The 25,836-nt window shown below is 45.4% G+C and overlaps 1 protein-coding gene across 4 annotated transcripts in view; it reads left to right on the forward strand.

The window, feature by feature from the left end:
* WDR90 (WD repeat domain 90) overlaps positions 1 to 25,836 on the forward strand; it is a 100,356-nt gene that overhangs the window by 72,328 nt on the left and 2,192 nt on the right. For 3 of the 4 annotated variants that reach the window (XM_048866177.2, XM_075132817.1, XM_048866173.2), the window contains 25 exons: positions 42 to 158; positions 828 to 1,063; positions 1,796 to 1,935; positions 2,589 to 2,719; positions 4,244 to 4,374; positions 5,006 to 5,167; positions 6,904 to 7,032; positions 7,772 to 7,905; positions 8,023 to 8,063; positions 8,608 to 8,739; positions 9,159 to 9,344; positions 10,440 to 10,540; positions 11,451 to 11,553; positions 12,359 to 12,480; positions 12,909 to 13,068; positions 13,497 to 13,687; positions 15,337 to 15,505; positions 15,926 to 16,037; positions 17,713 to 17,884; positions 18,954 to 19,076; positions 19,335 to 19,515; positions 20,023 to 20,153; positions 21,332 to 21,475; positions 22,874 to 22,993; positions 23,828 to 23,912. In XM_048866177.2, coding sequence (XP_048722134.2) covers positions 42 to 158; positions 828 to 1,063; positions 1,796 to 1,935; positions 2,589 to 2,719; positions 4,244 to 4,374; positions 5,006 to 5,167; positions 6,904 to 7,032; positions 7,772 to 7,905; positions 8,023 to 8,063; positions 8,608 to 8,739; positions 9,159 to 9,344; positions 10,440 to 10,540; positions 11,451 to 11,553; positions 12,359 to 12,480; positions 12,909 to 13,068; positions 13,497 to 13,687; positions 15,337 to 15,505; positions 15,926 to 16,037; positions 17,713 to 17,884; positions 18,954 to 19,076; positions 19,335 to 19,515; positions 20,023 to 20,153; positions 21,332 to 21,475; positions 22,874 to 22,993; positions 23,828 to 23,912 — 3,453 coding nt within the window. The remainder of the gene's footprint in view (positions 1 to 41; positions 159 to 827; positions 1,064 to 1,795; positions 1,936 to 2,588; positions 2,720 to 4,243; positions 4,375 to 5,005; positions 5,168 to 6,903; positions 7,033 to 7,771; positions 7,906 to 8,022; positions 8,064 to 8,607; positions 8,740 to 9,158; positions 9,345 to 10,439; positions 10,541 to 11,450; positions 11,554 to 12,358; positions 12,481 to 12,908; positions 13,069 to 13,496; positions 13,688 to 15,336; positions 15,506 to 15,925; positions 16,038 to 17,712; positions 17,885 to 18,953; positions 19,077 to 19,334; positions 19,516 to 20,022; positions 20,154 to 21,331; positions 21,476 to 22,873; positions 22,994 to 23,827; positions 23,913 to 25,836) is intronic. The other variant, XM_075132816.1, reaches the window with a different exon arrangement.

Genomic DNA, 25,836 nt, shown 5'->3' on the forward strand with positions numbered 1-25,836 from the left:
GTTCCTTACATTGTGCCAATTGGTAATGTTTGTCCTTTCAGGCCCTGGGATTGCTATAAACAGTATTAGCGTCTCCTCTACCTTCTGTGCCACAGCCTCAGAGGATGGCTACGTGCGGCTGTGGCCTCTGGATTTCTCGGCAATCTTCTTGGAGGCTGGTGAGTAAACCTTGGATCTCTCTCACTCATTCCTCACTCAGTTCTGCATTCATATCAACCTAGCCCTATGGGGCCAAAGCTTTCCTGGAGCAAAAAGGGAATGCAGCCTAGGGTTCCACTACACTGCTCTTCTGATCCATTCCCAAACCTGAGCTCTTGTGAAGAGCAACAGAAATTCATTCTTAGGCTTCTCTTGTGGTGCTCTCTCAGTGGGCTAGACCTTGGTGTGGAGTAACTGCCACCTCCTGCAGTGAAAAGTTAGACAAGTCTGTACAGAATGAATCTTGGGTTTTATCTCTTCAAGAGTTTTCCTTGTTCTTCTGGAATTCTAGAGAAAGACAGGAGTCTTCTGAGTAAGCTAAACATTAGTCCTTAACGCTTATTGCATATCTGTCCAATGAAAATCTATGGGAGAAGCACAGTAGTTCTTCATCCATCCTGGAATGAAATGCAGTGATACTGAAAAATAAAGACTTTTTAGAAATGACACTGGCTTGATTATGTGGCTAGACTAAAACCTGAGAACAGTTAGTCTCATAGCACTCAGGAAAGTACAGGACATAGAAATGAAAGTGCAGAAATAAAAGGGTGGTCACTTAGCTATAGTCTAGATGTACCACTTTTTTGCATCCTGGGATAATTTATTAACTGGTACATCTGTTTCCCCAGAGCATGAAGGTGCAGTGAGTTCTGTCAGCATCAGTCCAGATAGTCTCAAAGTTCTGTGCACCACCTCCACTGGGAACCTGGGTTACCTGGATATACAGTCCCGGGGCTACAATACTCTCATGCGCTCTCACACTGATTCTGTTCTGGCATTCTCTGTGGATGGGCTCCGGAAGCAGATGGCTACGGTGTCCCAGGATAACACCATCCGGATCTGGGACCTTGTGTCCATGCAGCAGGTAGCGTAAGCTCACTTTCTTGATCAAGATAGGGGTAGTAGAAGTCAAAACTCAGCTTTGCTGGCAGAGCTGTAAAAGGAAGTCTGCACAATCTTTGTTTATTCCAACTGACTGCAGCTGGTGCTAACAACATATCTCACTTTAAAATCACTTAAATCTACCTCCAACAACAACAGATCCCTCCAGAACTACTGCATGAAGTTCAAGATTTTTCTGTGTAGTTTGGCTTTAGCTCCAAAAGTCAAATATTTAAAATACCACTTGCTTTTCTTCCATCTACTAAATATTGTAGGTTAATGTTGGGCCATAATGGTGAGGTCTCTGTGGGTATGTGTACGCTGCAATAAAGCACTCATGGCTGGCCCATGTCAGCTGACCTAGGCTCAGGCTGTGGGACTGTAAAATTGCAGTATAAACGTTCAGGCTCAGACTGGAGCCCAGGCTCTGAGACCCAGCAAGGGGGGAAGGTCCCCGGACCTGGGCTTCAGCCCAAGCCTGAATGTCTACAATGCAGTTTTATAGCTCCGCAGCCCAAAAGCCCTTTGAAGTCCATAGAAAGACTCCTACTGATTTCACTGAGCTTTGGATCAGGCCCCAAGGGGTTACACAGCTTCACTGTAATGATAGGCTTGTGACAGGGATTTGGGATATGGGGTTATCTCATTCTGCCACATACTGCTGCCAGGTTTTGCATATCCCCAAGTGGTGCTTCTGTGTGTCCCTTTCCCACAGCTATATGACTTCACTGCCTCAGATGAGATGCCATGTACTGTGGCCTTTCATCCTGCACAACAGATCTTTGCATGTGGGTTCAGCAGTGGAGTGGTGAGAACCTTCAGCCTGGCTGCCTCTGATCTACTAATGGAACACAAGTACGTTTGACAAATGGATATTGTATATTCACATGTACAAATCTAAATGGTGGGAGTCATGGCAGTGGTGTAAGTAAGATGTCCATCCTCGTGAGAGACATATCAGGAGCTAACATTAGTGTTGGGTCATAATGGAAGAGACATTCCTTAGAACTTAGCCCCTCATCAAGTGAGTTACAATGAGCTGGTTTTCAGAGAGGAAAAGCCTAGTGGGGTCATAGCTGTGGGGTGTGTCGTTTTGGGTTTGTTTTAAGAGTCAGGCTTGACTGGGACTCTCCATTGTGGAGGGAGGTGGCCAAGAATAGGGGAGGCAGATCAAGCTTGTTGGGGGTCAACCAGACAGGACGCACTTGAGAACATTTTTGTTGGGGAGTGGAGGATGATCAAAAGTGCATGTCAGTGTGTGGATATGCCATCCTGGAAGCTGTTGGCAGCAAGAGCACTGCACTTGTTGATTAGTCTCCCCCAGCACCCTTGGGAATAAAGACAATCAACCATCCTATACTACGGTAGGGGAAAAATAGGGTGGGCTTCTCACTGTCCCTGACACTGTTTCTGATCTCCTTCCTGATTCAGGGACCCCTCACTGCGCTTCACATCAGTCCGCTCTGCTTTTTTGCCCCACTGTCTCCCGTGTTTTCTGTGTTATGTAGGCAGCACCGTGGTGCAGTCACTGGTCTGACCTTCTCCCCAGATGGCAATTTGATGTTCAGTTCCTGCTCCCATGGGACTCTGGCTCTTTATAACTGTGCAGCCCAGAAGAGTCACGTCCTCAGAGTTCTGGGTAAGGGTTCTGCATCCCTCTTTCTGGTATTTTCTCCAGGGCTAACAGGCTCAAAATTCCATGAAGTAATTTTCAGAGGGCATCCTATGATCCTTTTGAGACAAAAAGAAAAGGAGTATTTGTGGCACCTTAGAGACTAACCAATTTATCTGAGCATAAGCTTTCGTGAGCTACAGCTCACTTCATCGGATGCACAAAGTGGAAAACACAGTGAGGATGTTTTTATACACACAGACCATGAAAAAATGGGTGTTAGAAAACCTTTTGAAGTGATAAACATCTGATGAAGTGAGCTGTAGCTCACAAAAGCTTATGCTCAGATAAATTGGTTAGTCTCTAAGGTGCCACAAGTACTCCTTTTCTTTTTGTGAATACAGACTAACACGGCTGCTACTCTGAAACCTTTTGGGACAAGTTAGCTGTATTTCTCTCATGCCTGTTAACACTGCTGTCACTGAGGGTCTGTTAACACTTCCATTGTAACTCTGGTTTCCAAAGGTTTGTAACTGGATTGATGTATTTTAACATTGCAGATAGGCTCAGATTGCATGTATATCCTCTTTCAGATTTAATGCACACTTATTTTTTTAAAAAAAGAGTGATGATAGAATTACAGTAGCACATAGAGGCCTCAACTGAGGTAGGGGGCCCCATTCTCTTAGGCACCATACAAACGGTGGGAGATGGCACCTGCCCCAAAGAGCCTCCAATCTAAACAGGCAAGACAGACAAAAGCTGGGAGTGAAAGCGGAGGCACAGAGAGAGGATGGGACTTGTACAGGGTCACACAACATGCCAGTGTGAGAACTGGGGATAGCGCCCACAGCTTCTTGACTCTGATCTGAAGCCAATGCCTTAGCCATATTGCCTCCCTTTTTTTCCTGCCCACTCCCAGAAATAACACATGGTCTTAAATCTAGTCTGGCCTTTTTCAGCAATAGGCTAAATATAGAGCAGTCATCTTGATTTTTATGATAAAAGACGTTCTTTGAGTTCATCTACTAGCTAAAAATTACTTCACTGTACTGCAGTTTTTTGCAGCCACTTATCTTTATGGATTTAAGCTGTTTAAACCCTCGCTGAGATCCATGTGCAGTAACTGCTTGTCACAATCCCCTGCCTATGCTAAAAAAAAAAAAAACTACAATAAAATCCAACTTCCTCCACTGATATTGCACTGTGGTACTGTGTGCCTCAAATATAATCCATTTGCTCAAATTGGAACCCCATTTCCAGGCCTCCCCAAATTTGGGGCTGTTCCAGATCTTGGTGTGAATGCTCTGATTCAGATCTGTCTTTAATGTGTGTATAATATCTGTTCAAGTCTGGCACCTTCCACAGCACAGATTGATCCTTAGCACCATGCTGGGGCACTGGTTCAGTGCTGATTCAGAGAGAGGAGCACCCCCTAAAACCTTAATAGCATGAATTTTATCTCAGCTGCAGTATATAATCAGTCATTCTCCCTTTAAGCTTTCTCTCCTTCCCATTTATCTCATTTACCCTGTGTTTTGTCATATCCAGCCAATGTGGTGTCCCAAGATGCTGAGCATGGTCCCAACACTTTGGCCGTTAGCGGGGATGGACGTTTCCTCGCCTTTGTGGGCCCCTCTAAGTACACTGTGACCGTTATGGACGCCCATTCTCTAGATGAGGTAACCAGAAGGAAGTTGCCTTGATCTAAAGGGAGAATAGAGTAGGAGGGAGGGCATTCCTAGCGTCACACACTGCAGAATGCTTTGCAGGAAAAGGAAAATAGATTTCTTCCCAGATGGTTAGAGAACTCCATAGACTCTACCAAATAGGATCTGACATAGCCCCTTTACGTGTCCTTCGCCATGTGGAAAATACTTGATGGTCCTGGGATGCGGTTTTGATTTCCTCCTTTTTGATGCTGCCGTGGGATGGAAACACCAAATCAGACTGTCTTCCTTCCACAATCACATGCAGCCCTTATGAAGCGAGAGGTGAAGTTGCTGAAAAGCAATAGGGAATCTTACAGCATCTGTACCTTTTTGAGGAAATGTCTTCTTGAGTAATGCACTCTTACAATGCCTGCCCAGAGCCACCACTTAATCAGGTAGCTTGAGAAGATTAAAGGGGAAAGAGAGTGAGGTACATTTTCCTCCTCCTCTAGCAGCCTCAGACAATAAAGCAGTGGGGAAAATGGTCTAAAAATATCCTCAGATTGTGTAGAAGTTCCTTAGGATTCCCTGCCATCTGGATGATTTCATGTGGAACTGTTCACTTCAGGAAGCTAGTGTTCAATAGCGTCTTGTTTCACAGCTACTGAGGATAGACGTCAGCATCCTGGACTTGGACAGCACCAACTTGGACTCTGCTCTGAGAATCTGCTTCGCTCCCATGCCTGTTGGTCACCTCTTGGTGTCCACTTCCTCCAACAAGGTCCTTGTTCTTGATGCCAAAACTGGCCGCTTGGTCCGAGAGGTAAGGAATTTGTGAAGCAAATGCTCTGTGGTCTCTGGGATATCATAGAATCATAGACTTTAAGGTCAGAAGGGACCATTATGATCATCTAGTCTGACCTCCTGCACAACGCAGGCCACGGAATATCACCCACTAACTCCTGTAACAAACCCCTAACTTATGTCTGAGCTATTGAAGTCCTCAAATTGTGGTTTAAAGACTTCAAGGTGCAGAGAATCCTCCAGCAAGTGACCTGTGCCCCACGCTTCAGAGGTAGGCGAAAAACCCCCAGGGCCTCTGCCAATCTGCCCTGGGGGAAAATTACTTCCCGACCCCAAATATGGCATTCAGCTAAACCCTGAGCATGTGGGCAAGACTCACCAGCCAGATACCAAGGAAAGCATTCTCTGCAGTAACTCGGATCCCACCCTATCTAACATCCCATCACAGGCCATATCTACCGCTAATAGTCAAAGATCAATTAATTGCCAAAATTAGGCTATCCCATCATATTATCTCCTCCATAAACTTATCAAGCTTTGTCTTAAAGCCAGATATGTCTTTTGCCCCCACTGCTTCCCTTGGAAGGCTGTTCCAGAACTTCACTCCTCTGATGATTAGAAACCTTGTCTAATATAAAGTCTAAACTTCCTGATGGCGAGTTTATATCCATTCGTTCTTGTGTCCATATTGGTACTGAGCTTAAATAATTCTTCTCCCTCCATGGTATTTATCCCTCTGATATATTTATAGATAGCAATCATATTTCCTCTCAGCCTTCTTTTAGTTAGGCTAAACAAGCCAAGCTCCTTGAGTCTCCTTTCATAAGGCAGGTTTTCCATTCCTCGGATCATCCTAGTAGCCCTTCTCTTTACCTGTTCCAGTTTGAATTCATCCTTCTTAAACATGGGAGACCAGAACTGCACACAGTATTCCAGATGAGGTCTCACCAGTGCCTTGTATAACGGTACTAACACCTCCTTATCTCAACTGAAAATACCTCACCTGATGCATCCCAAGACCACATTAGCTTTTTTCAAAGCCATATCACATTGGCGGCTCATAGTCATCCTGTGATCAACCAATACCCTGAGGTACTTCTCCTCCTCTGTTATTTCCAAGTAATGCGTCCCGTTTATAAGAGAAATTCTTGTTATTAATCCCTAAATGCATGACCTTGCACTTTTCACTATTAAATTTCATCCTATTACTATTACTCCAGTTTACAAGGTCATCCTGATCTTCTCTGTATGATATCCCTCAGCTTCCACACCTCTTGACAGTGAACACATGTGGACATGGGACTCCGTGATGAAGTCCTGGCAGTCACAGGCTTCTAAGAAAAACTGAGTCACCTGATGTACGTAGCTAATATGGTTATTCCCCAGATGAGGTTAAATCTGTTCTCTCCTGCTTTGCTCCCTCACACTCCTGTCACCCGGCTGAAGAGTACCACGTTTATCCAGATTCGGTGTGTCTAACAAACTTTGCAGTCTATGCATAGTTACGGAGTGATGTAGAATTGGAAGCAATCACAGACCTTCCATGTCTGGAACAGCTGGGCATCTTTGCCCCCTCTGTCCTACTGTTTGAAACTTTTTTTATCAGAAGAGGGCAAAAGTATTCCCTTGCATAAACCCCTTTTCCTCCCATTTCCAATTGGACACCTTATACAATCTGTCCTTATGTTTCTCTCTCTGATCAAGCTGGAAACAGCCGTTTCAGCTAGCAATGATGATGTCTTGTCTTATTCACAGGTGTCTCGTGTGCACAAGCTGTCCTGTTCTTCATTGGCACTGAGTGAGGATGCCAGGTACCTGCTGACGGCCGGTGACAGGGTTGTCAAAGTGTGGGACTATCAGATGAGGTTCGACATCAACTTTCAGGTACTGGACACAAGGGAAAAATCAGTGGCACCTTACATTTTTCCACTATGAATGCCACTTAGCTGTTCTGAGCAGAAAGCAATAGTGCAGCTAACCTCCTCCACGTGGGTTTGCCAATGGCCCTCAACCTTGATTTGTCCAGTACTGATCCATGGTTTCCCGTCATAACTGTGATAGTTTTGTCCAATGGGGCATGGATGGAGAACACCAAACTCATTTCACTTAATAATAATACTTAGTATTCTATAGCACTTTACCATCATTAAGTAATCCTAATCACACCACTATCCAGGACATAGATAGGTAGGCGTTACGCCTTTTACAGATGGAACAACAGAGAGCAGTGAAGTGGCTTGTTCAAGGTCACACAGGAGTTTGGCAGAGTCAGGATGAGGACTCAGGTTCTTCCAGTTTCCAATCCCATATTCAGTCCTCCAGACCATTGCAACCTCATTAAAGAATGACCCCAGAACTCAGCAGTGCAGGCCTGGTGTATGCACCCTCAGGAGGTACATAAGAGAACCTCTGTTAGGTAGTTTTGGACAGAATTCCCCCATACTGTATATCCAATATGGTACGATAACTATATAGAAAAATACTAAAGAGCCTTTTCTGGGAAGGCCCTTTACCACCTTTTCTGTGCTGAGGGGAACCATGAATGGTCCTGAGAACATGCAAAGGTGTAGCAGTTGAGCATTGGAAGTACAAGACATGCCCCTCCGCTCTTACTTTCTCCCAGGTATATATTGGCCACTCGGAGCCAGTGCGACAGGTGGCCTTCACCCCTGACCAACAGCACGTCATCAGCATTGGAGATGCCATCTTCCTTTGGGACTTCCTAGCTGTGTCCAGAGCAGAGTCACCCAAGGCTGAGTAAGGGCACTACAATCCTTCATCAAATCTCATTGGCTTGGGAACACTTTCCATGGTTCCCCTCTCTCTCCTGTTCTCACCCCCATTGTTGTAATTCTTGTCTCATTACCTTTCCAGCATTCATCCCTATGTTGAGTCCCTTGTGCCTCCGAGAGCTGGTGAGTTTGCCTCTTTCATTTTGTTGCACATTCAGACACATTTTTCCAAATCTGTTTTCAGGACACAGGAGAGCCTTGAATTGGTTATAAATGGGTTTTTACTCTTTGGCCAAGGATGCCAGGGCACTAAGAGCTAATTTCCTGTTAGTGCTAGGGATTAATCTTCAGTTTGAAATCTCCAACTGATTAGTGTTTCCCCTTGTCACAGAGACCACTGCTGGGGAGGGCAAGGGCAAAGTGTGTCAGCCATGGGCTAGCTGATAAACTTCTTCCTCATCTCTTCTATCTCTTACTCTTCTTCCTCCTCTGCTCTGTTACCTTAATTTCTCCTGCGTTTCTCTCTCTCCGCTGTCTCTTGCTTCTCACCTCTCCCTGTCTCCCTTTTCTCTTCTCCTGAGGACAAAAGGATAAGGCATCTGTAAATGACTTCATCTGGGTATGAGGAAGCTGGAGAGCTGAGCATATTGGTACTGTATTGCCATTGCCTCAGCCTGTCTTCAGAGGACATCAGAGGGAATTACCCAGTCCCCTTTTCTGTTCACAGAAACTAGCTCTGAGAAGCTAAAGGATTTTACATCCAGTGCCAATGAGATACCTCGCCAGTCAGCTCCTCTTCCATCTCTGGCCTCACCACCATGTCTGGACATCAGTTCTATCCACCAAGCAGGACGTGATGGTGAGAAGAGGAATCACCTGTAGAGAAGGGGAATTAAAGTTTCGTTGGGGAAAACTCCCTCTATAATTCAACAGTTGCCCTGGCACCTCTTCCCTCCACCTCCATTTCTTCCTGTAGGTTGAGATGAGCAGCTCTGCACCTTTCCTTCCCAGCCTAGTACTGTCTGGTAATTTTTGGTGCCACTTTTTCCCTTGCCCCCTGGTTCCATCTACTGAACTGCTGGCCAAGCATTTCCAGGAGTTCTGTGAATATCTCTGATCTCTGACCTTTGGTGAATGCCCAGATTCTCCCCACAGGCAACAGGAAAATCCTACTTTGTTTTATAACCTCTCTGTAATTGAAGGGTCAGCCACTCATAAAATAAACTCTGAGAAGCACAGAATAACTCTCCCCTCATTTCTACCAATGTTCCTTTGCAGATATTTTCTCTGAGTCAGATGAAGGGGAGGAAGCAGGTCTGAAAGGTAGCAGCAGAGAGGCTTCAGATGGAAACAAAGACCACTCGACCCTTGTCATGGAGGAACCAGTCGAGAATGAGGAAACTCTTGTTGTGAGGCCCAAAGTGAGTCAGGAGTGTTCGAGGTCTCCCAGTCACTCAGGAAATGGTAAATCAAGGGGTATTCTGGGCCTTTGAAGAGCTTCGCTCCTTTGGGGAACAAAAAGAGCATTCACCTGCAAGGCAGTGTGCTTCTAGTAATAAAATAAATGAGGGAAAATCCATGAAAATATAGACACAAGTGGAAAGTGTATGTTGCATTCTGTATGGTGTCTGTAGAAATACTAATGGCCTGCCATGGGTTTCTGGGAGGGATGTGATTTAAGCCACAAGATCAAATGCAGTATGCATTCCTAGAATTCCCAGGTGATATTTTCCTTCTTTTGGATATCATTTGCCGAAAAGAATAGAGTAAGGGAAATTTGTTTTGGTCTCTGTGACCATTTGTTGTTTCTCTGTCTCCCTCCCTGGTCCATCTCCATCTCTGCTGCTGCTGCTTCTAAGCACACAGGAGTCCTTTCCACCATGTAACCTGTCTCTGCTTTGAAGTTGTGCTTTCTGTTAAGGCTTTCAATGTGTCTATTAATAGAAATACAACCTCAACACTGCAGCACCTCATGGCTAGCTGCCAGAGGCATGAAGCTGCCAGTGCACAAAGCCTCAGGCAAGATCTGTGAGAGAGCTTCCGTTTAAAAGTAAGGCTTGTCTCACTATTAAGTCGTGGCTTTCTGTTTGCTTGGCTTGTCTCCTCAGGTACTGAGACCCATAGTGCACAGTGTGATAGTACTTTGAGTTTGTGGAGTATCTGTCACCCTGACAAAATGACAGAAATAGGTTATTGAATTATAGTCTGTTTTTACACCTGGTATGCTGGCATTTTCCAACCAGAGAGGAGATTGTGTAGGAAAATACGTATATGACCCTGCACCTGGTGCAGCCATTTGCACCTGGTGCAGCCATTTGCACCTGGGCAGAGTGGGTGTGAATGTTATATTCTGATTGGGTCATTTTACACCCCCTTTGTACTGGTATAAATGACTACACAAGGTGCAGGACAGTGGAGAATCCAGCCTGTGTGTGTGTCCATGTGTACACACCTCTTCAACATCCAGAAGGCTAATAAACCAGAACATTAACTGGCCTAGTTGCTCAAGATGCACCATTACCATGAGCAAAGTTAGGCTTATTTTATGTTTTGTGCTAGAACCTAGAAAGGAGACCAAGGGTCCTGAACCCCAGCACTATATCCGCCCAGATTCCTACAGGCACTTTACTCCTCGCTTCAAAGCATCCGTGCTCCCCAAGGTAAGAATTGCTGCAGTGCTAAGAGTCTGGCCAGATAAAGAGCAGGAAAGGTGGTTTTGGTTTGGTTCTTTCCTAATGTAGCTTCCTTTTTATACCTCCGGCAGTGCAAAGGATTTTGTGAAATGCACTCCCACGTTTTAGAAACCCTTAGCATTAGTCTCACTTTCTGTTATGACCACAGATGAGTTGACTATGATCTTTCCATAAGTGGTTTTGGGTCACTTATTTTTCTGTGCACATCTGTATATTCTTTGTTCAAAAGATACTGAGAGTGCAAGAGAAGTACTTAGAGTGCTTCAGAGAGTCTGTAGGCACGTGTTTGAGAGCAGATGCCTTTCCCAGTCTGCTGTACCAACACAATTCACACCTTGTAGAAAGTCCAAACTTACCCCTTCCTGGGAGTCAGCTTTATTGGCAAACAAATCAATGAGAACATAAATTTCAGCTCAATCCTTCTTCCCTGGTTTCGCAGCTCCTAGACTTCCTCCCTCGGGACTGCTCACTCACACTCTAGATCCCCTGTTCTGCAGAGAGCTACTCCCACCTCCCTTATCTCCAAGTGGGGTAAATAAGCATCCCTGTCAGTAAGTCAGCAGCATCCATTTAACCCTTTCCCAACAGCACTACCACCTACTCCCCAGGTGGGGTGTTTGGGGAAACCCTGCCAACCTGTTACAGGATGCTGGTGTATATATGTATCTGGAAGAGCATATATATCTAGTCTGGGTTTCACTTTTTGTATGTGTAACTACAGAAATGGGTGGGCATGTGTTTGACTGTTCAACTTTGTGTGTGTGTGTGTGTGTGTGTGTGTGTGTGTGTGGTAGTTCCTGTGCGACTATTTAGAATTGAACTGACATGGAGCATCCTGACAAACGTGGTCTTGAACCAGTGTCTGTTTTCCTTGCAGAGTGTCTTGTATCCCCCAGCTGGTAACGAGGGCCTGAAATTAAAGGCAGTCATTGGCTACAATGGGAATGGAAGGGGGAATATGGTCTGGAACCCAGACACAGGTACTCTAGGGCTTAGTCTTCAGGGAAGTGTGTGTGTGTGTGTATCCCAGCACTTCTGTAATGGTACATTAAATGTGCAAACGTTGCACAGTTAGACGAGTTAAATCAGGGGTTCTCAAACTGGGGGTTGGGACCCCTCAGGGGGTCGCAAGGTTATTACCTGGGGGATCGTGAGCTGTCAGCCTCCACCACAAACCCCGCTTTGCCTCCGGCATTTATAATGTTACATATACTAAAAAGTGTTTTTAATATATAAGGGGGTCGCACTCAGAGGCTTGCTATGTAAAAGGGGTCACCAGTACAAAAGTTTGAGAACTACTGAGTTAAATAGTCTTGTTGCCATCCACATGAGAGCTTCACTCTGCTGCAGTGAGTATATTTTGTACCATAGGGGACCCTTTTTATGTTGGAGCGATACATCAGCAATACAGGCATGTTGGAGAATCCTATTAGCAAAGTAATTTCCAGCTTTTAGTTGTTCATCTCACATGATGGCAGGGAAGAGAGCTTGTTGTTTTATAGGCCGTCTCACCTCTTTGTGTCAGCGCTGAAGATGCAGAAGAGCTTTTCTTTATCAAAGGGGGAGGAACAGAGATTTCTACCTCTGCCCATTCCCTGATTGGAAGGACACCCTATGGCCTGTAATGAAAAGGCAGTTAACTCTAAAGCACTCTAGACAGAAGAGTTAGTTTCACTTCTGTAATTATGCTGTGTAGGTTAGATGCAACAGTGTATGGGCCTGTACACAAGGCCTCCGTGCAGACCTCTCCTGATGTCATATCTCTCGTCTTCACACTGCACCTAGGTTTTTTTGCCTATACCTGTGGGTGCGTGATTGTGGTTGAAGACCTGCACTCAGGATCGCAGCAGCATTGGATTGGCCACCCTGAAGAGATCTCTACTTTAGCAGTCAGCCATGATGCCCAGGTATGAATGTCTCCTGTCCTCCTGGAGAAGCTTTGGTTTGGCTATATGTACTATTTGCCCTTGACTGGATGGACTTTGCTGAATGAGCTCCTATGTGTATCTGTTTCCTCTTCTGCCTGAGCTGCTTCTCTAGCCCACTGCATAGAGACTCTGGTTTTTGGAGTTAAAGCATGCATGTGCTAATCCTCATGCCACATCTGCAACTAGCTCTGGCACTTAATGCTGTGTGTATGTGGCCATGAAGCTTTCACTCTTCTCTTGTGTGTTTTTTCATCAGGTGCCTCCATCCTTATGAATCTGTAGAGCTTTCCTCTTGCCATCTGTATGAGTTCACTTCTGGTTTAATACATAGGGCTTGTTGACTCTCCTAGAACACCCATATAATTTTTTATTGAGTTCCCAATGGTGATATATTACTGTTTTGCCAGGTTCTCGCCTCTGCCTCTGGCCAGGGGAATGGAGACTCACGCTGTCAGATCCGGATCTGGAACGTACAGGATGGGACTTGCCAAAAAGTTATTTTCCATCACGAGACCCAAGTACAGGCCATGGCATACTCTCGTGACGATAGGCTCCTTGTTACACTAGGTTAGTCATCTGAACCTGTAAGCTATGAGCTTGTGTAGGATGTCTCCAGGACAGCCAGCTGGTATAAAGAGGTCACTGAGGGTATGGTATCCACAGGGTATTTAGGTGTAATGAGGTCACTTGGGGCATAGAGTTAGGATGTCAAGTTGCTGTTACACAGTCACCTGGCTCACTGGATGTCTACAGAATGCACACACGATGTGATAGGGTCATTTTTGGTGTCTCTTCTGTATAAGATCACTAGGTTGGTATAGGACTTGACATAAGGGAAGCTGGTAGTACATGTTTAAGCAAAGGGAGTTGAAGTTTAAGTTGTGTCTACGTTAAACTGGGGGGAATTCTGATTAATTTAATATGGAAATGTACAACATGTATATGAAATTAAAGTGATATCCTAAAGTTCTTACTGTCTTTCATGTCATATATAGGGGACTACAGTGACCGGACCCTCGCCCTGTGGAACACCCATACTTATGACCTAATGTCGTCCACCCATTTCTTAGAACCAGTTCACGAGGTGGCCTTTAACCCTCTTTTTGATGGTGAACTTGCCTGTGTAGGCAGGGGAGCAGTGGCTTTCTGGCTAATTGAGCAGCGGGGAGCTGACATCAGCCTCAAGGTACATAGAATCATAGAAGTGTAGGACTGGAAGGGACCTCAAGAGGTCATCTAGTCCAGTCCCCTGCACTCAAGGCAGGACTAAGTATTATCTAGACCATCTCTGACAGGTGTTTGTCCAACCTGCTCTTAAAAATCTCCAATGATGGAGATTCCACAGCCTCCCTAGGCTATTTGTTCCAGTGCTTAACCACCCTGACAGGAAGTTTTTCCCAATGTCCAACCTAAAACTCTCTTGCTGCAGTTTAACCCCATTGCTTCTTGTCTTATCCCCAGAACAGGACACAATACTCCAGCTGAGGCCTAATTAGCACAGAGTAGAGCGAAAGAATTACTTCTAGTGTCTTGCTTACAACACTCCTGCTAATAAATCCAAGAATTATGTTTGCTTTTTTTGCAACAGTGTTATGCTGTTGACTCATATTTAGGTTGTGACTCACTGTAACCCCCAGTACTCCTTCCTAAGTAGTCATTTCCCATTTTGTATGTGTACCACTGGTTGTTCCTTCCTAAATGGAGTACTTTGCATTTATCCTTATTGAATTTCATCCTATTTACTTCAGATCATTTCTCCAGTTTGTTCAGATCATTTTGAATTTTGATCTTATCCTCCAAAGCACTTGCAACCCCTCCCAGCTTGGTATCGTTCGCAGACTTTATAAGTGTACTCTCTACGCCATTATCTAAATCATTGATGAAGATATTGAAGAGAACTGGAGCCAGAACTGATCCCTGCAGGACCTCAATTTTGACTGTGAACCACTGATAACTACTCTCTGGGAACGGTTTTCCAGCCGGTTATGCCCCCACCTTATAGTAGCTCCATCTAGGCTTGTATTTCCCTAGTTTATTTATGAGAGGGTCATGCGAGACCGTATCAAAAGCCTTACTAAAGTCAAAATATACCACATCTTCTGCTTCCTCCCATCCACAAGGCTTGTTACCCTGTCAAAGAAAGCTATTACCACAAGGCTTGTTACCCTGTCAAAGAAAGCTATTAGGTTGGTTTGACATGATTTGTTCTTGACAAATCCATACTGACTGTTACTTATCACCCTATTATCTTCTAGGTGTTTGCAGATTGAACATCTGAACTTCTCCTTTCTATTTGTCAGACTTTGCCTTGTCTCCTTTTAAAGCCCACACAGTAATTGATATGAAAGGCTCTGCCATTTCTAGTCTGTGCCAGCGGGTGGGGGCGATTGGTTTCTCTTAGGCTATGTCTACACTACCACGGGATCAAGGCTCTGGCGATCGATGCACCAGGGGTCGATTTAATGGGTCGAGTGAAGACCCGCTTTATCGATGGCAGAGCACTCTCCAGTTGACCCCTGTACTCCATCCAGAATGAGAAGAGTAAGGTAAGTCGACAGGAGAGTGTCTCCTATCGATCCAGCGCGGTTAGACACTGCAGTAGGTTGACCTAAGATATATTGACTCCAGCTACGTTTTTCACGTAGCTGGAGTTGCATAACTTAGGTCGACTTACCATGGTAGTGTACACATAGCCTCAGTGATGCAACACCTACTGATGGTGACTGGTTTTCAGTTAATGCTAAAGTATTGGGTGAATTAACTTAATTTGGGGGTGGTTTTTAAAAATAAACTATCATGATCTCTCTGACCTTGCTGCTTTTTGTTATGTGGCAGGTTCATAGAGCTGCAATCCCTGATACGGTAGGACTGGTGGAACTGACATCTCTCTGCTACAGCACCAACTACCTTCTTTATAGTGGGACCAACACAGGACAGATCTGTGTGTGGGACACACAGACCAATCGCTGTTTCATGACTTGGGAGGCTGATGAGGGTGAGATTGGTAAGTACAGATGCTGCTGGCTTCTGACGGGATTGCGTCTTAAATTCCACAGAGACTTGAGAGGAAAGAAGAATCTTGGCCCTGCTGGACCCTGATTCCAGCTGTTTCTCAGTGCTTAATGCTAAGTCACTGGCAGATGCTAGAATGGATTGGAGCTAGATTCATGCCATATCTGGTGCAAGTATGCATGCATACTTCCTGTGCAATTGCTAAGAGGCCTGGGTTCAGCCTCCAAATTCTAGAAACCTCTGGATAGCAAACCAGAGGCCTTGGGTTCAGACCCCTGCTAGTATAGCCACTCCTCCTCCTCCCAAACATTTACCAGCGAACTTAGTTGGTAGAGTCTATCAATCCCTTTATAATGATCAACAAGTATGGGTATTAACGTTGCATTAAAGCATTTCCTTTCTGTTGTCCTAGGTGTGCTTCTGTGTTGTGGCAACAGGCTGGTCAGTGGCAGCAACACAAAGAGAATTCGACTGTGGTCAGTGGCAGCGGTGCAGGAGCTGAGGCTGAAAGGTTCCGATGCCAGGTGAGGTGGCTTGTGTATGCAGTGTTTAACTCATGTTTGCACAAACCTGAAGAGAGTGGTTTGTGCTGAGATACATAGCTACTCAGTCCACTCTCTGGACATACCTTCTCCTTCCTCTTGTACTCCCTGAACACAGTAGGTGGTATCTTTTCATTGGCAGAGGTAGGCTTTTGACTAGCCTATGCAATTGTTTCTCTTGTCCTTTAATTCTTAGCTCCTCCTCTAAATTCCTGTGACTCTTGGTTCATTGGGTCTGGATTCTCTTGGAATTCAAGGTGGAAATTTCTGGCTGTTCCTTTCTTATCCTTGTCCGAAGGAGTTGGGGTTTAGAACACCTACAATTCTTTTTGTGTATGTCTGTGACAAGCCCAAGTATCACATTTTTTGAACCAGACACAATTTGCATTTTCTTCATTGGCGTATTTTAGCATGTGCAGATAGGTATTTAATCCTGGGCAGGCTTAAAGAATGTTCCATCTCCTTACTGATCATGTCACTAGTGGTAGACATTCTTGGTACTAAAAATATTTGGGTTTACCTCACCTGATCTCTGTCTTGGTGATTTGTAAAACCTCTTTTAGCAGGAAAGAGAACTGAATTTGCTTATTCTGTCTTGGAAAATTGCATCCCTTGCTTCCCCTTTAACAACTGTGACTCCCTCTCTTCTCAGCAAAGTCTATCCCAGCACAATGTGGGGCCACCATCATCTTTCCTACAGGAGTTCAGCCTGTGGAGACTACAGATCTTAGCATGCAATACGCCATCCTGATCTGAGCAGCCTTCTGGTCTCCTTGGGATGTACTTCTGCTTTGTCTTAAGTTTTTATAAGGCACCTGTCACCATGGTATCTAAGCATCCTAAAGGCAAGCTCAGCTTGCAATATGCTATATTGTGTTCAAGTTAAGTGTGGTCTTCGAATGCACTATGAACTGCTAATGTATCCCTTAGCTGAGCCAAGCTTTGATGCCCCACTCTAACTCTGAAATTCCAAGGACAAGGAAATCTTCCCCGAATTCCTTTCCCCAGATTTCCTGTCAAGAATTGTAATTCCTGCAGAATAATTCCAGCTCACTACAGGAAGACCTGCTATTCAGTCAGTCTTTTGCCATGTAGTCATTTGTCCCAGCCTTACATAAAGCTGCTTATTTTACTGTTCCACTTACATGTTACGTTGAACAAGGCAATACTGAGGTAATGTGTCTGCTCTACAATTCAGAACCCTTGCATGTGCTTTTGTCTTGTTGGAAAGCTAAGTCAGCCTTAGTTGTCTTGTTAAACTAAACTATTTAGACAGCTAAGCCTTTTACAGCACAAGTATTTGATAAATATCTTTGTACATGTCAACTCTTCTCTTTTTCTAACTTTTTTTTTTTTTTACCTGTGGAATATATTGGATCAAATTAAGGAGGCATAGTGGGTGATCAAAATAATCCTTTTAGAGCTTCTTTCCTAATTCCCCCAGAAAGATGGTTACACTGTATGGTTAAGGTAGTCACTAGCTGCAGTTCTAATGAGCCCATCACTGTAGTATCTATGTAGTTAAAGATAACCATATTGTCCTTACGACACTCCCAGACAATTTTCCCATGAAGGTGGGATAATGGTTGTCTTCTACCAGCTTGAGGATGTAGCTAGTTATTTTGTATATTCCACTCTGGACTCCACTTTCCTCCAGGTCTAGCTCAGTCCTTTTGGAACACGAGATGACCCTGGATGGGACAATAGTTGGTGCAACCTTTGATGACTCTCTGGATATGGGAATTGTGGGCACCACTGCAGGAACACTGTGGTACATAAACTGGGCAGAGAGCACCAGCATCCGACTAATCAGCGGACATAAGAACAAGGTGAGAGGGATTGGAAGGGGTGTTCCTGTGCTGTAAGGAAGCACGTGTTCCAAGTGCCACCTGAGCCTGAGGTCCAACGCACTTTGAGGATGCTTACATCGCAGACGGGCTGGTTGGCCCTACTGAGAGAAATTGCACTGCTCGAGCCTTGACTAATACTGATAGGGCACTGGTGAAAGAGCTGTCACTGTAATCTAGGCAGTGTTGCCTAATGAATAGAGCACTGCACTGTGACTTGAGAGACTATTCCAGGCTCTGCCACTGGCCTGTTGAGCAAGTCACTTCACTTCTGTGCCTCAGTTTCCCCATCTGTAAAATGTGGATGGTGATACTGACCTCCTTTGTAAAGCACTGTGAGATCTATGGATGAAAAGTGCTATAGAAGAGCTAGGTAATATTATCTCCTCCAAGAGAGAAAGATGGTCTTGTGGCTAAAGCAGAGGACTTGAAAGCCAGGAAATCTGGGTTCTCTTTTCTGTTTTGCCACAGACCTCCTTTATGGCCTTGGTCAAGTCAGTTAACTGCTCTGTGTCTATCTCTTGTAGTAAAAAGAGGGAAATCCTGAGGCATCTCACAGAACCATTGGGGCTTAATTTATGTACAACATTGGGACCTTGGATAAAAGGCACTCTAGAAGTGCAGTGTTACTTATTAGCTAGACTTCTCAAATGGATAAAGTGGTCTTCTGTCCAGAATACTGGAAAATGTGTCTGACAGGTGTCAGTCTTGATGCTACATTGCACTACATTTGTGCCACTAAAAAGGGCTGGAAGAGAGGGTAACTAGATTGGTAATGGGATATGGAGACTTCCCTTCTGAGACCTTCATTATGGAACAAGCAGTCAGAACTTTGCTATTATGGTTCTAAATTTCCATTATAGCCCTCACTAATTTTAATTACCACCATCCCCCGGCATCCTTTTAAAAAAATCTTCCTTTCCTTTCTTCTGTGCTGTCTCCTACCAGAGGAGAACTTGATGGGGGCAGGAGAAGCTATGGGTAAGGAATAGGGGCAGATGTGCAACTTGCTTTGGCATTTGTGGAGTGTCAGTCCCCTTTGTTGCTGCAGGTGAATGAAGTGACCTTCAGCCCTGGTGAGTCTCACTGTGCCACATGTGGGGAGGATGGCAGTGTGAGGGTTTGGTCTCTGGCCAGCATGGAGCTGGTGGTACAGTTTCAAGTGCTGAATCAGGTAATCATTTAGAGTGTGTCAATGTCCTATGTTGTCTTGATAACAGCCACTATCTGTTGTGGATGAGATCTCTTTGTCTTCACTGAATGAACTAGAGTTGGGAGAAATATTTGTAACTGAAGGCTTTAGGTATGAAATCTATGTAGATTAGCAGCATTCTCATGTCTTCATTGTGTGGGAGTGGAGAAGTAACCCACACGCACCTCCTTGGAACATACTGCTCCTTCTTCCCATGTCTCTAATCTTGTTCCTTTGCAGAGCTGCCAGTGTCTGGCCTGGAGCCCTATCCCCATCTCCCGTGGTGGGGCTGAGGGTCAGCATGTTGTGGCAGGGTACAGCGATGGCACCATCCGTGTGTTCAGCATTTCAAGGACAGAGATGGAACTGAAAATGCACCCACACTCGGTTGCGCTGACTGCAATTGCCTACTCTGCAGATGGTGAGATCACATGCTGCTTTTCATAACCAATCCATTGGTGCTGCTTCAAGGAGCATAGTTTGGCCTTGCAGCTCCGTTTCTCTGTGCTTGGAGGAGACCGCTCTAACCTCCAGCCACTCCAAATACTGGTGACCCTCCCAAGGCCCCGGGCCAGATTCTAAGATGGAGAATAGAAGTCAATGAAACTATGCCAGTTCTCACCAGCTATATATCTGGCACCATGCCATGGTACAGTAGCTTTGGTACAGCTCAGGGACTTGGCACATAATGAAGCTTGCTTCTGCTCAAAACTCATGCTAGCTATTTTTCTGAAGCAGTGTTTTAAACTGAAGTAAATGTTCCTGTGTCTTTTCATCTCACTTCTCCTCTCTCACCCCCAGGACCAGATTGTTCCAGCTCCGGCATGCGCTCAGAAAGCTTGAGTCAGGCATTCCTGCAGGCTTCCCCTTTTTGTCTTTTCTCCATCTGCAGGAAGTTGATTAGCTCTCTCCTCTCCCCTATCTGCAGGAGAAATCATCTTGTCTGGAGGCAAGGATGGGCTAATGGCTGTCAGCAGCCCTCGGACTGGAATGACCATTCGTGTGCTCATTGACCACAAAGGATCCCCCATCACAGTCATCCAGTGCACAAGGAAACAGGTGAGGCCTGAGTCCAGCTGCTGTAGCACTCTTATGCTAGAGCAAGGTGTCCATTGTACTGTTAGTCCACAGCCATAGAAAGCTGCAGATACGGGGACAGATGAATTACTGAGCTGCTTCGTTTACTGTCCCTCTACATGATTTCCTTCTCTAGCCTATGCCACCTCCACTGAATCTTGTTTGGTTTGTTTTGGAGTATCTTCAACAGAGTAAAGTCAAGTATGACAGGGTGCAGTAGTAGCATGATGTACACAGAGTGGGTGGGTCCTCAGCTTCCCACCACCCAGGGGAGCTAAATGTCTAATCACCTGCTGCTGTTCCCTTGCTACCAAAAGTAGCACTTGAAGCTCCAAAGAACTTGAGGAGTTCTGCTGCAAGACCAGGAAGTATCCACCACTAACTGTGCCGATGGAGTGGGAGAGGGAATTTGGGACTTTTATATAAAGGAGACCATGACAGCGCTGGCTAGAGCCAGCACAGTGAAGTTAGACGCTACAGTCTCTTGCCACATACTCTCTGCCAGTGAACAGTCTGAAGCAACCCTGTTCCTTCAACCCTGAGCTTAGAGAAAATTATGCCACAAACTGCTGAGTTGTTTTGATGTGTACAGACATCTACTGAGTGCCAGTCTGAGGCACCAAGCCTGTTTCACCTGTGATAAAATAGACTTAAGCACTATTCTCCAGATGGGAAAAGCTTGCGCATTAATCCTCTGTCATTAATCGCCCACTCTCTAAGATTTTAGTGCAGATAAGCTTTTGCCCTGTGATAGCCTATTAGGCCACGTCTACACTACCCGCCAGATTGGTGGGTAGTGATAGATCTATCGGGGATTGATTTATTGCGTCTAGTGTAGACGCGATAAATTGATCCCCGATCGCTCTGCTGTCGACTCCGGAACTCCACCAGGGCGAGAGGCGGAAGCGGAGTCGATGGGGGAGTGGCAGCCGTCGATCCCGCGCCGCGAGGACGTGGAGTAAGTGATTCTAAGTCGATCTAAGATACGTCAACTTCAGCTACGCTATTCTTGTAGCTGAAGTTGCATATCTTAGATCGATCCTCCCCCCCGCCCCGCCCCCCAGTGTAGACCAGGCCTTAGTGTTCAGTTTTATTTGAAAGCTCTGCTGTGTTATTGCTTTATGTCTGTACAATCATAACTGTGCTTTTATATTCTGTAGTACCATGACTTTGGCGTTGAAGGTGGTGAACTCTGGTTGGCTGCAAGTTCAGATCGACGTGTCAGTGTCTGGGTCTCTGCCTGGCTGAAGGATAAATGTGAGCTCATCGATTGGCTAAGCTTCCCAGCTCCTGCAAGCCTGGAGGTAAGATTAAACCTTACTGACTATATAATATGTACATTCAGCATTACAGCCAAAGCCAGGAGTAGAGCAGATCCATCCAACACATGTGCACTATTACCTGTTTCTACTTGCGAAAGGTTTACCTAGGAACCGTTAACAATCAAGGTGTGTGTATATAAACAGAACAGTGTGGGGTTTTGAATCTTCCTTTAAGATGTAGATTTTCAATGTGAATGCAGCACTGCATAATTCCTGAGAGGGTATTTGCTTTGTAAGCATTTCAAGTCAAAACATTAAATTTGCAAATAGTTGGTACCTCTGTGCTATATAAAACACAGGGACAGGATTTTTCTGAGTATATGAACCAGGAGTCAGCAAGGTCGGTATACAAAGAGAGAACTAACTTGGCTGCTCAGAAATAGCATTAATGTTCTGATCGAGTAGCCTCATGGTTACATAGGTTACTGCAGTCCAGGTATATCCATTCCAAATCTGTCTTACGCACGGAACATCCCAAGTGTATGGCATTTCACAGAACACTTAGGCAGGGTCCCTGACCAGAACTTCTGCCCCAAATTAGATACAAGACCTAGAACAACAGTTGAGACATGAGACAGTGAGGAGATTGATGTAAGAAGGCTTTGGGAAAGAAGTGGGTTTTTGGGGGAAGAGGAGGATCCTTACTGCACAGGAAGTGGAGTGGTATGTGGAAGAATGTAAGTGGTAGGTAACTCTTCTGATGTGAAGCAGCGGCTCATCAGATTATCAAGTTTAAGCTTCATTAGTCTTAGATACCGCATTGGCAGATTCAGCAGTAAGTCTGGTGACGCCACTTCAAGTTTTTTCTGTTTGTCCTCAAATGTTAAAGAGGTAGTCGTACTCACTGTGCAGGCAATGGGCTGTCCAGCTGAGTTCTCACCACAATGAATTGGAATGAGTTTTACTGTTTCAACTAGATTGGCATCCAGTACCAGGGATTTGAACTTTTTGAAACTATTTTCACTCCCTGAGAAATTAACCACCCCATCAATATCCATGACTTACTCTAGTATTTTCTCCTAACAGTGTAAATGATGCTGAGTGGTATTTAGTATGTTAAATCCTGCTCATGTCATATGATCCTACTACAGTATACAGTGGAGACTCATGTTACGTGCCCAGGTCGATGTACATTTGTTCTTCATTCGTTAGCAGTGAGCACATCTGTGTTGTAGTGCAGCATAAGAACAGGGGAAAGTTCCTCCATAATATTAGCTGCATAGTGTCGTGGGTCACAAGCTTCTGCTACTGACAGATCCAAAGAAGAAATGCTGACACACCTAACCACTCTCCTTTCTTTTTCCCAGCATGCCTGGCCTTGCTGAAATAAGTGGGGAGAAGTTAGTGCTAATTCTGCTCCTTTTTTGTTTCCCTTCCTAGGCCCCTAGCAGTCTCCCTCCTAGCCTGGCGGCTTTCTGTCCATGGGACAATGGTGTTTTGGTGTACGTAGGCTTTGGGATGCAGAAGGAGATCCTCTTTTACAGCTTGCGCCAGAAACAGGTACACTGTGTCTTCCCTCTCCAATCTGCCATCATCAATGGGGCAAGTTCACGAGAGGAGTTACAAGTTGCTACAAACTCCTCTGTGCTGATATTGGAAAACTGTGTCATTCACCCTGGTCACTGAGTCCAGCTTTAGCTCATGGCGAGTGACACACAACAAAAATAATATAGAGGATAATGTGGTGCTCCTCTGCCATGGCTTTGGAAACCTAAAGGCCAAACAGATGTAGCATGGGAATGCTGCAGTGAAAGATAGCCATGATGCTTGAGTGTCAGTATTCTCTGTGGCACCCCAATATACAGAGCAGCACCCAGTGTAACTGATGTGGGCCAGCAGTCTAGCAGTTGAAATAGAATGAAACATGGTGCATGTGTGTGGTGGGGTTGGGGATGGTAGATTCTGCCTAACAGACAGCTAATGGTACAGCTTTTCACTCCCACAGACCTCTTTAAGTCTGACATGGGTCACCAGTGAATAGCTGGGAGTGCTGAGGCTCAAGGTAGAGCTGCATGCATGAAGCTTGCAAAGCACCTAACTGCTGCCACTGCTCTGCTTTTTGCTTTCATGAACATTAATATTCTCAGAGGTAACATCTTTTATTGGACCAGTTTCTGTTGGTGAAAGAGACAAGCTTGAAACTCTTAAGACTGCTCTGGAAATGAAGAGCTTGGCAACTTCCTGAGCTCAGAGGGGCTGAAGGATAAATGTGCAGCTGTCAGTGCTGGTGACCGTCTGTCAGCTGACCTCCAGCAGAGTATCAGTTAACGGCTCTATTCTGCTGCACATTCATTTTGAGGCACTGGTGTCAGGGTTTCTCTTGCTTTCATGCAGGTAGTTGAGAAGATCCCCTTGTCACACTTCGCCACATCTTTGAGCCTGTCTCCAGCAGCACGCTTCCTGGCTGTAGGCTTCAATGGTAAGTGTCCAGAGGACATGCTCAAGTCAAACACTGCCACACATGGATCCCCTCCTTCCTGGCATACTGTTAGCGGTGGCTGCACCAGGAACAACAGTTCACCTGTGATTCTGGGGGTGTCTTCCATTCCCCATCTCTGCATGAACAGCCAAGTCTTTCTTTCTTTGTTAGCAACCAAAAAAAACCCCTTCTTTGTGTGGAGGTACTGCCTGTGGGGCGCAGGGAGTTTCCTCCAGCTCTGTGAGCAGGATGTGCTTTAATCAGGTAGAAAAAGGCATGAGATCTCATGGTTGGAAGCTGAAGTTAGACAAATTCAGACTAGAAATAAAGCACAATTTTGTTTTCAGTGCAGGTAATTAACCACTGGAACAACTTACCGAGGGATGTGGTGAATTCTCCATCTCTCTAAATCAAGACTGGGTGTCTTTGTGAAACAGATGCTCTAGCTCTGGTTCTCAAACTTCATTGCACTGCAACCCCCTTCTGACAACAAAAATTACTACATGACCCCAGGAGGCAGGACCCAAGCCTGACCCCCATTGCCCCAGGACGGGGGCCAAAGCCCAAGCACGAGCCCTACCGCCCAAAGCCAAAACGCTCCATCCCCAGCCAGGGAGCCTGTAACCTAAGCCCCGATGCCCAGGGCTGAAGCTCTCAGGCTTTGACTTTGGTACCTGGTGGTGGGACTTGGGTTTCAGCCCTGGGCTCAAGCAAGTCTAAGCCAGTCCTGGCAACCCCATTAAAATGAGGCCGTGACCCACTTTGGGGTCCCGACCCACAGTTTGAGAATGGCTGCTCTAGCACAAACAGAAGTTATAAGCTAGATGCAGGAATCACTGGCTGAGGTTTTCTGCCCTGTATTATGCAGGAAGTTGGGCTAGATGAGCATATTGGTTCCTTCTGGCTTTAAAATTTATGTAGCTATGTCCTCCTCCTTTTTGAGAACATTTCATTAAATTGTCTCCTTGTCTATAGGTTTGCCAGGAAAGCTCTAAATGACGCAGTATCTCTACGTGCATGTTCTGCAGCGTATGTTCTGTGGCATGACAGTCTGACACACAGCATGGCACTGCCATTGTCACACCCCCTCATACTGATTACCAGCCACTAATTGCCTGCTTGCTTCTGTTAGCAACTCTTCCACATCTCTCAGCTAATCAAGGAGCAGTTTCAGTGTGTGGGGGAAGGTTTCCTACAAACTCAGGGCAAGATGGTAATTATCAGTAAACAGCTAAACAGAATAAAACGGATGAAGGTGGGAGCTTTTGCTTTATCAGGGGGCTTCAGGCACAAAGAAACTGCCTTCAACTCTTAATCCCGCTGGCTCCCCCATCCCACCAGCATTGTTGTTTCTAGTGCAGAGCTATGGAACAAGAGGCACCCGTGTGTCTTTATGCACGTCCATGGGTGCAAGGAAAGTGACTCATCTCTGCAGTTCTTGAACCCTGAGTCATAGAGTCATAGATACTAAGGTCAGAAGGGACCATTATGATCATCTAGTCCGACCTCCTGCACAATGCTGGCCACAGAATTTCACCCACCACTCCTGTGAAAAACCTCTCACCTATGTCTGAGCTATTGAAGTCCTCAAACTGTGGTTTAAAGACTTCAAGGAGCAGAGAATCCTCCAGCAATTGACCCGTGCCCCATGCTACAGAGGAAGGCAAAAAACCTCCAGGGCCTCTTCCAATCTGCCCTGGAGGAAAATTCCTTCCCGACCCAAAATATGGTGATCAGCCAAACCCTGCGCATATGGGCAAGATTCACCAGCCAGATACCCAGGGGTATCCCAAGGGGGGAGATTTGTCCACGGAATTGTGAAAGAATCTCTTTCCCTTTCCCATCAAGGTGATTGATTCTAATCCTGGCCAGATCAGCAGTGACCTAAAGTCGTTATCATCTGATGTATGTTTGACCCCAGTGA

The sequence above is a fragment of the Caretta caretta genome, chromosome 10 (assembly GCF_965140235.1).
Source record: "Caretta caretta isolate rCarCar2 chromosome 10, rCarCar1.hap1, whole genome shotgun sequence".
In the NCBI taxonomy this organism is placed as follows: domain Eukaryota; kingdom Metazoa; phylum Chordata; order Testudines; family Cheloniidae; genus Caretta; species Caretta caretta.